At 37.4% G+C, this 14,186-nt stretch overlaps 1 protein-coding gene across 18 annotated transcripts in view; it reads right to left on the reverse strand.

Annotated features, from left to right (window-relative positions):
- The window catches only part of fbrsl1 (fibrosin-like 1), a 312,510-nt gene that overhangs the window by 62,758 nt on the left and 235,566 nt on the right, over positions 1–14,186 (reverse strand). For 13 of the 18 annotated variants that reach the window (XM_051894129.1, XM_051894127.1, XM_051894130.1 and 10 more), the window contains one exon: positions 4,030–4,065. The exons of the other annotated variants lie outside the window; for them this stretch is intronic. In XM_051894129.1, the coding sequence (XP_051750089.1) occupies positions 4,030–4,065 (36 nt within the window). The remainder of the gene's footprint in view (positions 1–4,029; positions 4,066–14,186) is intronic. 18 annotated transcript variants of the gene reach the window in all.

Consider the following 14,186-nt stretch of genomic DNA (forward strand, 5'->3'; position numbering starts at 1 on the left):
ATGCTGACTTAATGCCTATAAAAATCAAGAGGTGTAACCAAGTGAAAACAACCTTGAAGACACTTCAGTGTACGTAACTTCATCATTATTTAAAAAAAGAATGTTTTTAGAAATAATGAATTGATTTCATTACTAAAGAAAAGTATAAATTCTGAGTTACTCTATTTGACCTGAACAAAAAGCAGGTCAAATGTGTGATATTGTTATGAAACTCCATGACCTTGAAACACAATCATCAGGGTCTAAAGGGGCCGTCTTTTAATCATCTTTTAATATTTTTTATTATTATTTTTATTTTATATCACATGACAACAAAATGGCTTCCTGCTGGTTGGTAATACCACACTGACTTCTATTTGGTGGAGCAAAGTTTTCAAGTATTAGTACTTTAAAACTGCATGACTGCTTATATTTTTATTTTTATTGTTTTTAAAATAGTAATAAAAGATAAATAGAAAACTAAGTTTTTTCAGATTTAAAAAAAAATATAATAAAACAATCCCCTGATGGTTACACCACCTAGACATTTTTACTTAAACCCCTACAAAAATGACAAAATGAATTTTAATTCTGAAATTGAAAACGTGTATCAAAGACAAGGTGTAATGAAATTTTAAATTATTACTGAATAATTTAATAGATATAGACCAAAAAAATAAGCGTCATGTCAGTGAACCATATGCAAAGCCTAAGCAACAAATGAAGAAAAAAGAATCTCAATACAAAAAGCCAGACCTTGACAGATGTAAACTCTATATGTACAGAAAGAAAGAAAGAAAGAAAAAGATTTCAGATGCTTATTTATCATTTGATTCTAAATAAAAGTACAACAAAGCTGCAAAACACAAAGCGCACATACACAATAATGGCATTAAACCGAATGAAACTCAATAACTTCGCGTTGTAAATTGCTCGTGAGATCAGTGCGCGAGGGAAATAACACATTCAAAACCTGAACCGCTATATGGTTCAAGCAAAACCTTATTCATAGGACTTCAGACAAATGCGGTGTGGTTTTCATTTGTCTTTCCCCCCTCTTTTCTTCATTTCAAAAAGATTGTGATCAAATTATTTCCCGCAAAATATAACAAGGTTTCAGAAGCATTCAGGACATATTCATTATCGTAGGCTTATTCTTTATGGAAAACATATCCTTACCGAATTCTATATTAGATTCGCCTCCATCGGAGAAAAACACTTGCCAAAGGTGACAAAAAAAAAATGCAATTCCGTTACATCCAGTAAATGCCGTATGAAAGCTACGGAAGATTTTTTTCGCCGAGCTCGCGTAGATCGCTACCGACTGAAGGCGGACAAGAAATACGAACCTGTCCCAACAATAAATCTTCAGAGGAACGTTTTTAACGACTGCGGTGGCGAAAGCTGTCAGAAGCGGGGGATATTTTCAACGACAGATCAGACAGACTGATATCTGTTCAGCAATGAGTCATACATTCCTCACTCAGGTGAATAGAATCAGGTTTTTAGTCAAGGTAAGGTGAAGGCGATAGATATGAATCCCAAGTCGTGGAAGCTCCTATGACAGATCATTAACAATAGATTCCCAGCAGAAGTACCGCTCGCTTTCACAGCCAAAAACACCGCAGAACAACAATTCCATGGATTTGAGCTCTTGGTAATCTCGTTTATCTCGAATAAGTGAGCGAATCCATTCGTTTTCGACGTATCTGGAAGGTTTTAAAAGTCCCCACACGAATTAAGCGCGTCCAGCGCCTCCGCTGCGCGAGGCTCTCCAGGCACATACGGGAGCGAGTGTTCCGTGAGCGCGCGCTGAAGTGCGCTTCAAGCGGCCACTCCGCTGGGTGTGTTAAAAAAAAAAAAAAAAAAAAAATGCACAGGACAAGACCAAAGCAATCGATGTATGAGAGGCGGAGTTTAATTCATACCAGCCTTTTTTCTTTTCTTTTTTTTTTTTAAAGAAAAAAAAAAAAGCTCACTCTAGCAGACATTTATAAATGTCATATGGACGACTTTCAATTTAATGCAAAAAATTACTACATTTTCTCCTAAACCTTTCCATAGATGCCAAAGTATTGTACAATTCCAGTGAGCTGTTCACAAACACAACCTTTACAGACTCAAAGACCGCCAATATAGAAAAGCTAGATTATTTTTGCCAATGAGCTTGACAACTTGCCCTTGACTTTAAAAATACCTTACTTTTATTTTAACTCTTATCTTCAACACATACTTGATCCTTGCTTTAGAATATTGTAGTGTGGTTTCATTTCTTCATCCAATGGCTATTTATACAAAAAAAAAAAAAAAAAAAAAACTGGCAGATTTTTTAAGCAAAGATAAAAACACTGTTACAGAAAACAAGCATTTGTGCAATTGAAATTTTCACTCAAAAGCTCAGATATTGAGGTGTCGCCCTTGTGACAATTTTATCTTGTCACAACTAGATTAAATGGGATCCGACAGTTTCTGAATCTGTGTTCAAAAGGGATAAGTCTAAATCTATTCTGCAAGTGGGTCAATTCAGTGAGATCAAATTTGTTCAGCAGTCAAATCAAATTAATAGGCAAAAGTGTCAAAGACCAAGAGTAAAGGGCACAATTCCTAAACAGAATTCTTTCTTAAATGTTTTCAGGAAGAAGAATTGCACATCTTGTATTTTATTGAGGGCCTGACCTATAAACTGTGCAGACAATGCAATACAGCTTGACTGAATCAAAGCAATTTTCTCACCAAGGGATTTAAGCTGCGGCTGGCCTTAATAAGAACCAAATGAATGGCATCTTTTAAACACTAAAACAGTGTTGCAAACTAACCAGCCAATGTTCTTGTTTTGATTTGACCAGTGGCTAAATAGTGTAGCCTGCTCCATAAAGCATGCAATGTCTGCGGTGCTTCTAGGAAGTTTTTGCATGGAATGCAAAGCTTGTAATTATTTACCAGCTGATTGTGATTATAGGTCATCCCCTTTCCTACACACTTCCTATTAAAGCCATCAGACATTCAGAGAAAAACAGTACATGGAATGGAGACAACCCGCAGACAGACTGAGAGATCATGAATTAGGTAATGTAACAATTGTCATACTATCTTTTATTCTTATTAGTTTATTGCACTAATAAATTAAATCTTGTAAATGGCTACAGCATCATACAAATATAATTCATAAAAAAGTTAAATCTCAGTAACAACAATAACTTGAGGCCTTTGAGTTAAGCAAGGGTGGACAATGAACAAATAAACACATTATTTATTAACTTGTACAGTATCTTTGTAAAACACAATCATTGTTCTAAACACTGAAATGTCATCTCTGAAGGGCCCTGCATAGAATATGTTCGTGACGATACAAAATTATGTCATGGCACTAACCATAGCACTGAAACAAACAGTGTTGACAATAATAGATTTTCACTTTGCCAAGGGAACTCCTGGAAAATCTGTCTATAGATCCGTTTTTGCTACTAGGCACATCTGATGACAGACGAACGATTTTAACTTTCCCCTGGCTATAGCTATTATCATGGGTAGACAAGATCTACAGAATGAAGGACAAAATTGGAAATTCAAAGTCATGTAAAGCTTGAACGAATGACTCGACAGTGCAAGCTGGTTTGCAAAAAAAAAAAAGCACCATCAGATGTACATTAGTTCTGAGTGATATAAAGACAAACCAGAAAGAAAGATGCGAGACCAAGCTAGGGAAAGAGATGGAGAAAGAGAGAGAGAAAAAAGGCAGAGTGAGAGAAAGACGCTCCAGTTGCCTCAGGTTGCCTTTCAGCTATCTTTCCCTGTAGATTCATCTGTCAGAGCTCAACCAAGAGAGAGACAGAGAGTGAGAGAGAGTGCAGGCCTCATTGGGCATCTCATCCTCAGGCTTAACAATCCAATATTGGTTGTTGCCGAAGATAATTATGCCCCTCTGATGATGGAACACCTTGGGCAAGTTACAGCAATTTGCATCACCAAACATGGCAGATCAGCATAAAGGGAGGAAGGTTTAAAGGGATAGTTCACTGAAAAATGAAAATTCTGTCATTATTTACTCACCCTTGTGTCATTCCAAACCATATGACTTTCCTTCGTCTGTGGAACACGAAAAGGAGAAATGTCATTGCTTTTTTCCGTATGAATTCATAGTGACCACCACATGTGTTACGCTTTAAGAATGAAACAAAAAAGCACAAATATTCATTCCAAGTCTCTGAAAGACATACAAGAGCTCTGTATAAAGAACAGACCACATTTTAAGTCATTATTTATTGATATTCTTGGCCTGCCGGTGACTAGAACTCGAATCAGTCAGACTTGTGAAATGAATCAATTTGTTCATTAGATAGAACCAGCTTAAAAGAATGATTTGTTCATGAATCAGACTGATTTGGTTCACAAGTTCAAATCCAGTTACACATTAACAGCTCACTAGAGGGCGAGAATATCAGCGAATACACAAATAAGGCATCAGGGGACTTAGATATACTCAATATGAACTACTTTTATATTGTTTTTGTCCTTTTTAGAGCTTTACAGATGACTGTCATTATATGGACAAGGAAGAGCATAAAAAAAAAACAGCATATGATTTTGAAATAATATTAGGTTGTGTAAATAATGACAGAATCATGTTCATGCATATAAATTCTCTGTCCTTTTTTTTTTAAAAAAACCTCCTGCCAAGTTTCCCTAATTTTTACTCATGTAAATGGTAAAAATCTTTCTACGCTGACAGAAGAGGTCGACGTGGCCATTTCTGTATGCCCTCAAACACCTTTGCATCTACTTTACATAGTTTCTGTTTATGTCATTTAAAAGAGTTAAACGAGTGGAATGGATATGTTTGTTTAGAAAGACTTATTGAAAATGTGTTTTTATGAAAGGACGTTCACTTTAACTTGTGTGCAAACAAATAAATATATAATAAATGCGTGCCCCACAGAGCATTATTTAAAATTGAGGCTATAAATCACTCAAATCAACATCTGAAACTCCATGATAGAAGCCATTCCAGATATCTGTTCTGCAAATACAGGAAATGATTTATCAAAGCGCTTACACAAATTTTCTTTAATCATTGGTTAGTGTTTGACCACATGGCTGCAAAATTATGCCTTTTGAAGTCGCTCGGCCTGTTGGCTAAAGAATGCGCAAGATTATACCACACATTCCACCATTTATTACATTTCGTAATAAATGCAAACTCGACAAGTACAGCATTTGGAAATGTAAACATTTCAGAACCGCAGTCTTTTATAACTTTGCAAGAACTTTGAGACCAAGCAACAACCACCAAGGCGAGACGTTTCCGTGGTGGGGACAGACTTTCACAACAGAAGAACTCAGAAAAGCAGCCTAACATAGTTATCGTTCACATGAATATTTATAACTACTCATGAGCGATTTCTCATTTTCATCCTATTTTTCTGCACCATTACTGCAACCATTTAAAATGGATCAGAGAGAGAAACTAGGAGCGAAATAGAGAGTCTAGGGAGAGAAAAAAAAACAGTGGCATTATTTTTCCATAATAAAATTTCCCTGCCTTAACAAGATAAAAGTAAATTGCGCACTGACTCAGAAAGTGTGAAAGGCATTCTAGAATGAATTTTTCATGTGCATTGATAATTTAATATGTTGTGGCGCCAATTTATCAGATTTCCGTGTCGTTGCCGCTCTTTTTTTTCTGAGGAGAATAACAAGGATATGATCTCGCTTTCTGAGAGCTTTCAGAACAATGTCACAGAAAAAAATAAGGTGTTCACAATGATTGGATGGAAAAAAAACCTCCTCAGAGAGACTTAATATAACTTGCTCTCATTTTCCTACTACTGAACGCACTAACAAGACGACGAGGCGGACTCAATTGAACAACATGTGTTCTAAATTCTTCACATTATTCATGCCGGCTGGAATGCTATCATTCCATATGGAGAACATCCAAATTGGATGCCCAGGTAAAATTCTCACGGGACTTGCGTGGTATGTAAATGTGGAACGACATGCTAAAGATCCAGCATCGTCATCCCAGGTGCGGATAAATTATGACACACGTAAAGACAAAAGCATCACATTGTTCGTTCCGGAACGGCAACAGTTAAAGCAGTCTGGCTGAGCCTGCGGCAGAGGATGATAAAGTATTATTTATCATGAGGAACAGCTACTGGCCCAGAGAAGGGAGAGAGGGAGGTAGAGAGAGAGGTAGAGAGATTAAATATAAGGTTACCACAGCTAGGACCTAATCTATTCAGAGACAAATGCCGGGTCTCGGAAGCACATTTGTTGTGCGCCCTCGAGGTTTAACAGCCGGCATTATGGTTCCATTTCTCATCATTAGCAAGCCTACATCAATGTCCCCACTAAGGGGTCAGCTCTGGGAATAGATCCAAGGGCTGTGTCAGGCCAGAAAGAGAGAAAAAAGGGGGAGGGGCACTGAGAAATACCTCTCTCTTTGTGCGCGTGTGCGTGGGGTACGTGCAGTGTGCCATCTCTTATCGTACTACGAGAGATCCATATGGTTTTACATGCTTGTGTACATGAGTATTTGCATAAGCCACTTTGCATGCACGTTTGACACAAATGAGGGAAAGAGGCAGAGTGCAACAGAAAAAAAAAAGAAACAGATAGAAGGATGGAATCAGTTGAAAAGACCGAGAGGCAGAAACGGGAAAGACAAAAGACAGGAAAATCAAGTGTGATGTATCTGGCTGCAGCACGTGTGTCCCCTCGCCTACCATATGCTGCTGCATTTCACGCTAGTAGATCTGAATGCGGACACAAGCATTTCAGGGTTTTTCTCATCTAGCAGCCCTGCCTTTCTCCACCGTGTTGGATATGTTAATCCGCTGGCATTCATCTGAACTACAGCGGCTCCGGAATAGTTCTCCAGACCCACGCGTCAAAGCTCCAACCCAGCCGCGGGCAGCAGATGCTCCTGCAGACTTACCCCAGCCGCAAACTGGGCGTTCAGGCTTCCCACTGAGTGCTTCCCTGCCTCCTCATAGTGCTCCAGAAGTGTATAATAAGCCCCCTTGAGGAAAACCAAGGGATGGGAAAAAAAAAAAAAAAAAAAAAGTGTGGAAGGTTTAAGAGCAGGAAAACAATGGCGTGGTTACACTGGAGGCTGCATTAACACAGGACTGATTTCTGATGGGCGATTTGAGTCTTTTCAGCAAACAGTCAATACTGTTATTCAGTTAGCACTCAAAATCTATGACTTTATCACCTCTGTTTTCTACTGCAAATAAAATGTGAAAAATAAAAAAATCTACATGGATGGAGAAAGAAAGATAGACAGTGGTGGAATTTTTTTTTCTTACATTTATTAATTAGGGCTGGGCATTTCCTAATTCCTTAACTTCCTTAACTTCCTAGCTTATGATTCACAAGCGCTATATATTCACAAGCGCTATATATGTATGTATATATATATATATATACACACACACACATTATATATATATATATATATATATATATATATATATATTTTTTTTTAATATTTAAATAATAACATTACATATATAATATTCCATCCTGTAATATATTAAAATATTTAATCTTTAGAAGTCATTATAACTTCTTGTTCCAGTAATCACCAGTGTTGGGGTAACGCATTACAAATAACTTGAGTTACGTAATCAGATTACTTTTTCAAGTAACTAGTAAAGTAATGCATTCATTTTTCAATTTACAACAAAATATCTAAGTTACTTTTTCAAATAAGTAATGCAAGTTACTTTTTCAAAAATTACTTTAGATTAGATCTAGAAATAAGAGTGTTGAACTTCCTTCTCCTGCATCCTGTTCTTCTTTAATCCAGAATGGCAGCACAGCTGAAAGGTTCGTTTAAGCTGCGCCCTCTACTGTACAGGCGTAAATATGCATTTCCTTCAGCTTGAGGCTTATTCAACTTTTTTTGTTGTTGTTAAAAAACAAACAAGCAAGCCCAGCCCAGGTCAGAAAAAGTAACGCAAAAGTAATGTAATGCATTACTTTTCATAAAAAGTAACTAGCACAATTAGTTACTTTTTTAGGAAGTAACTAATTTTAGTTCAGTCAGTGAACGATTCATCAGACTAATTAAACAAAAAATGTAAAAAAAAATAAATAAAAAAAAAGTCTTTTTGAACGAACATGAATCAGACTACACTGCACTCTTTGAAAAATCAATATTTACCAAGCCCTAATTTTAATCACTATTACATAGCTGTTTCTAAATGTAACCCGTAATTCACTGTAGGGATAACAGCGCTCAAAAGGAATAATCATGTTGACCACTCAGGTTGTATTTTAAATATGCAACCTTACTAAAATTAAACAGACACTTTTAATTTTAACAAGTTAAAACAGGAAATCAAGATTTACAAGGAAGATGGAAAGGAAAAGTGAAGTTGAAGAAGAAAAAATCCTCCAGTGAATAACAAATCAACAGCAAGCAAATGAAATGAATTGAGTTAGGAATATCACATTACCATCATTAAATTAAATTTACGACAGTAGATTTCAAATCGAATTACCGAATACAAGCCAGCTGTTTACACGGCCCTGCTCTATGAACCATAGTCGTAGACTCGGAACACCAATCGACCTCGGAAATGTAACATAAACAAACCGCAGGGTCAGCTAATCAAATTCAGGTGAACTGTAAATTCTGTGTTGACTAAAAAAAAAAGAAGAAAGAAAAAAGAGAGAAGTCTTGAGGAAAAATAAACACTTGTGTAACAAGCTTTCTTTGCAGTGGGCTCAACTTTGCAGGCGGGCTGCATTATACTTCCCCAATTCAATCAGCGGTGAGCGGCAGTCATGCCAGGGATGTGAATCCCCTATTCAAGTTTCAATTTTTCATACAAACCATGCACAGCTTGTCCCTCGCATTCCCTTTGACGTTCGTCTGGAAGAATAGCCTCTTTATGCTTATTGCATTCAGAGGTGGTGGCAATAGCATGACGCTAATAACAATAAAGCAGCGGTTGACTCCAGCAGCCATGAAATTTGAGTCACTTTCTGTGCATTAACTGCAAAGTGGCAGATTAAATCACCCAGCGTATGATATACAGTCAACCGAGGCCATTACGGGAATGAAGCATGGGGCGGATGCCTCTCATCAAGATGGTGGTACACGGAGAGAAAAAAAAAAAAAAAATTCAAAAAAAGGGAGGCAGTTATAGACATGACAAATACTGATGGAGGCAGTTAAGAGGCTTGCAGTAACAATGCTTTCAAGACACTTACGTGGAGGACTCGCTGAGCCACTCCTGAGTCGAGTATATGCCATTGGCCAGATATATATTTCACAGATGATGCCTGATCAGCAAAATGCTTACTGCAAAGATAAAGCTTGATGCATTAGTTAAGTGATAGTCAAACCCCAAAATATCGCGATACTATTTATGTCAAATCAGAAAGCCCAGTCAATATTGCACGCCTAAGAAAATCCCATTAGCAGATGCTAGTCATGCAGGCTAAGCGATCTTATACCCTGCTGCCAAAGAATGCCTGCTTGCCGCTGTCAGAAGGATCTGCGTTTTTATCTATTAGCACTTTACCTTGATGCTTTCAAAGACTTAGCATCTCAAAATGCATGTCTACTCTTTTCTCAAGGCCCATTAGACAAGGGAAAGAGTCTTTGACTGGGGCGCTGAAGCCGATGAATGGCTAATGTAGGCTTAACAAGAATCAAGATGTTGGCTTAACGAGAATCAAAGCTATCCTAGAAGGAATAAAAGAGGATATCAAATGGGCAGAGAACTGTCAATTTTCTTGTTTTCCACTCTTTATGATCACAACACAGCAGACAGGGCCAGGAAGTAGTGTTGCAGTCCAGTTTTATTGCAAAACATTATTTTTCTGTACTTGGATTTCTCAACCTGTAGGCTCACTGTTAAAACATACCTGTGATGACATTTCTGCAAAATGATATTCTGTTACTTTTTGCACGTTTTAATAAAACACTAGCAAGTGCAGTGCTGTAGCAGGTGAGTGACTGAGCAAGTTTACTATGTAAGAAAAGCCATACATATGGAGCTTATGTGATGCAAATGTCAAAAGCACTATGGTAAATGTTTTTGAGGTCACAACATTTAATTTTGCAAGTAACCACACAAAATTAAGACTTTATTAATTGATAATCTGCCCCTGTAATCATAATTGGTGGGAAAGGGAATCAAAGTTGTTGGTGTTTTACTGCCACTGCTGGTCATTTCTGCTGTATTGTATAGGTTTTTAGTCACTTACTAACATTTTCGGTTTAAAATTATACCCAATTTCACAACATTGTTACCATGGCAACGATAAAAACAAAAATCCTAAAATGACAAAAAAATATGATTTAAACATCCTCACATTCCCATTTATTTCCATCGTAACATTATGTCACAACTGGTGCTGACTGAGCTTAAATTTTATTGAACCTGGAATATTCCTTTAAAACTGCAGTTGAGACCATAGACTGTAAAAAATATGGACGATGCACCTTCACTCTCTTCCATTGTAGTAAGTGTAGCCGCCAGTGTGTCTATATGGCGCTGACATCTTAAATCTCGAGTCTGTGCATAGTGAACTTGAAACCCGAGTCTGCGCAGTAAGTGAGCATGAAGTGGAGCCGCAATATCAAGGTCCTGCCCAAACTCAGAATGAGGGCGGGGGGTTTATGACCTATACTGCTTCCGGCCACCTGGGGGCGATCGAGACTCTTTGGCTTCACTTCTCAGGACTTGTGTGGCACGCTTGGTTGAGATGTTTTGTTGCTATGATATGGAATATCCGCGGCACTGTTACTTGTAACTGATTTCGCAGATAATTTGTTTCAGAATAAAAATGTCGACACAATGTAGAGTACTTGCTAAGTATGTTCGGAGACCAGTAATATTAATTACTCATCTATTTTGTTCCGTTCTTTGCTTGTTGATGTCGTTGTACAGCAAGAATGTTGTGACAGTTGGTCGGTGTTGTATTGTCCTGCCCCTCCTCCACTCTGATTGGACGGCTGGCTAAAAAGTGACAGTGATGAGCACAGCGGAAAATTGGAAAAGTACGCTAGCCGCATGAAAAAAAACACTTTGGTGGATACACGCCCTAAATTGTATATGCTACAACAACAGTGAGACATTTTGCAATGGCAAAACCATCTGATGCTGGTTAGCATAGCCCTGTTAGCCCCTACAATTCTCTCATTCTTTCTCCATAGCTATACATTCAGCTGACACAGAGTAACAATTAAAAAAAAATAAAACAGACAACATAGACGCATCTGATAAAAACTGAAGAAAAAAATTACTAGTGATAATCTTGAAAACAGAAGACTATACAAAAGTGTGGAATTCTCTTTCCCCCTGAACTTTTCATTCTCTGGTCTGTTAGGTCACATCAAAAGGTTTTAATGCATTTTAATGAACACACTCGTTAATCTGCTATGCTTTTGTGCAGCTAATATGGATTAGCCTCTTTTTGCATGCTAGCATTGCCAGAAAAGACTCTCTCAATCACTCCCACGGCCATGTTTTCCGTCCTCCTCCAACTGGATACAAGCCTGACATGACTTTTACCCCTCTTTTTCTTGTGGGACCAACCCTTAAAGACCCCAGACACTCATCTGAAGGGGGGGGTGCCCTTGCCAACCTCCTCCTCAAATCCATAGGGATGGGGGGGATGAGCAAGGAGACAGGAATATAAAGAGGACAGAGGGCAAGAGGGCCTTTTCTCTAATTAGTGCTACAGAGCCCTAGAGACAAGGGTTGAAACAGTCTACACTGAGTTCATATTGGTCCTTTGTTTCTTTGTTCCATAATGTATTACCCAGAGCTCCGAATGCACAGACAAGCATGCCTGCCACTAGTGTTTTATTAATATGTGCAGAGACTACATATATACACACACACACACTGAATATAAAAGCACAGAGAAAAACATACATACTAAATGACCTCTGCCCACAAATACATACATATATAGATGCAAACACAAAACCTATGGCCAATTTCTGTATGTACTAGGGTTGTGCGGCTTTCAGTATTCAATTGAGAATGATATTCGAATTCAATTCCTGAATTTAAAACGAGGTAGCAAACAGGATGCAGAATTGCAATTAAAATTTGAATAAGATGAAGTAGAATTAAAATGAATTGCAATTCAGATAAACAGATTACAGATAGAATGCTAGAACGCTAGATAGATAGACAGACAGACGGATAGACAGATTTTACATAACCTTTGTATGTATGTACATGAAATATCACACAACTGCACCCCATTCCACTCATTCCAACTAAAAATATCTAATTAATTTATCCATGGTATGAGATATTAAACAAAATGTAATTGTTTTTTTTTCTTACCACTCTATATGACCCCATTCACTCACTGTCAGCAGCCTAGGGAGAGTCCCATAATGCCTAGCTGTCCAGCAAATACACTTTTCAGGTTCTTTAAACTCAATAACACACTAAAATCCAAAAACTAAGTGCAGCCATGCTGGGAGGCATTATGCCTGTCTGATACGCGCTCGAAAAAGGAAGAAAAAACAGCATTTGACATCTGACTATGCTTGAGGTGATTGAAAACTTTATCGGTCATATGCAAAACCACAGTACTGATAAAATCAAAAAATGTGACCTTGCAAAGAGCTTTTTCCCTCTCATGTATGATGCTTTATGCGTTCATGAACATTTGCATTGAAGGTGCAAAAGAAAACAGACATGTTTTATCATGTTCGCCATACAGTTTTTGACTGAAAAAAGAGAAGAAAAATGGCCTTCAGGATATATCAGACTGTTTTTACAGTTCCTTAGATACCTAATATTCACCTTGGAAATGTCATGATGTTCCTTTATGGTCATGGGACAACCACCTGCATAGTCAGGCCCACAGGGGCATCATGCACCTTTTTTTTTATTTATTTATTTTTTTTATTATAAGACATGACCAAAGTGGAAAATCAAAAACTTTTAAACTACCAAATTAGTTCCTTATATAAATGTGAGTTAGACAGGATAGTCTAGTGGAAGAGTCTTTATTTTGACGTTCACATAAAAGTCTTTTAATAAACCAAGCAAACATGCTACTGATCTTGACAGAATTTTCATTGTATAGAGAAAAAAAAAGTCTTGAGCAAAATGATTTGCAGAAGGTCCAACCAAATGTGAGTGGGTGATTTCTGCCATAGTGTTATAGACAAACACCTTATTTTAACTTAAATGGTCATTCATATTTTCAAAAACAGTATTTAAAATACAGTTTTAAAGATGCTTTGTAATTTGTTTATTTTATATATATATATATATATGTGTGAAGAGTTTGATTCCAAAACGCGATAAACGCCATTTTTAAAAATATTCATTTTCCGCCAAAATCAGTTATTATATCTGGTCGGTATTGAAAAGTCATTCATTAATTTTGCGCAAAATGCGATTTCCGTCGTGTTATTCTGTCATGTTTTCTCCCTTTCTTTCCAAAACGTGACAAACGCCAGTCTCCTTTCTCTGCAGAATGTGATATATCCGCTCAACCAATCACAGCGCACCATTTCACGCATTGTAAACAGTAATGGCTGCGCTCTGAATACACCCGGCATCCTAGTTTTCCTTATCTACTTTGTACTTTGTGATCAACAAAAACAGAAAAATGTATAATTTTGACAGCATTGATGAACCTGTGGTGGTTTCTGCGGTGGGGAAGAAACGTAAGTCATCGAAATGTAATCATTTACGTGAGGAGATTAAAGGAACACTCCACTTTTTTTGAAAATAGGCTCATTTTTCAACTCCCCTAGAGTTAAACAGTTGAGTTTTACCGTTTTCGAATCCATTCAGCCGATCTCTGGGTCTGGCGGTACCACTTTTAGCATAGCTTAGCATAGATAATTGTACCCATGGTACGGCAGCAAATTTCCTTGATTATTACGCCAGAATGAGAGTATAGTTCCTAGCCATATCGGCCTAGAAAATCACAACTTTTCATTTTCCGTTGGTCTTAGTACACGATGTAACTAGAGAAGATTCAAGTTTTAAATAGGAAAAATATTTAAACTCTTTGGTCATTTTTTAACGAGATGCTAACGGTCTAATCAGATTCAATGAACTATGCTAAGCTATGCTAAAAGTGGTACCGCCAGACCCGGAGATCGGCTGAATGGATTCGAAAACGGTAAAACTCAACAGTTTAACTCTAGGGGAGTTGGAAAATTAGCCTATTTTCAAAAAAAAGTGGAGTGTTCC

This window comes from Ctenopharyngodon idella, chromosome 5, assembly GCF_019924925.1.
Source record: "Ctenopharyngodon idella isolate HZGC_01 chromosome 5, HZGC01, whole genome shotgun sequence".
Taxonomy (NCBI): Eukaryota; Metazoa; Chordata; class Actinopteri; order Cypriniformes; family Xenocyprididae; genus Ctenopharyngodon; species Ctenopharyngodon idella.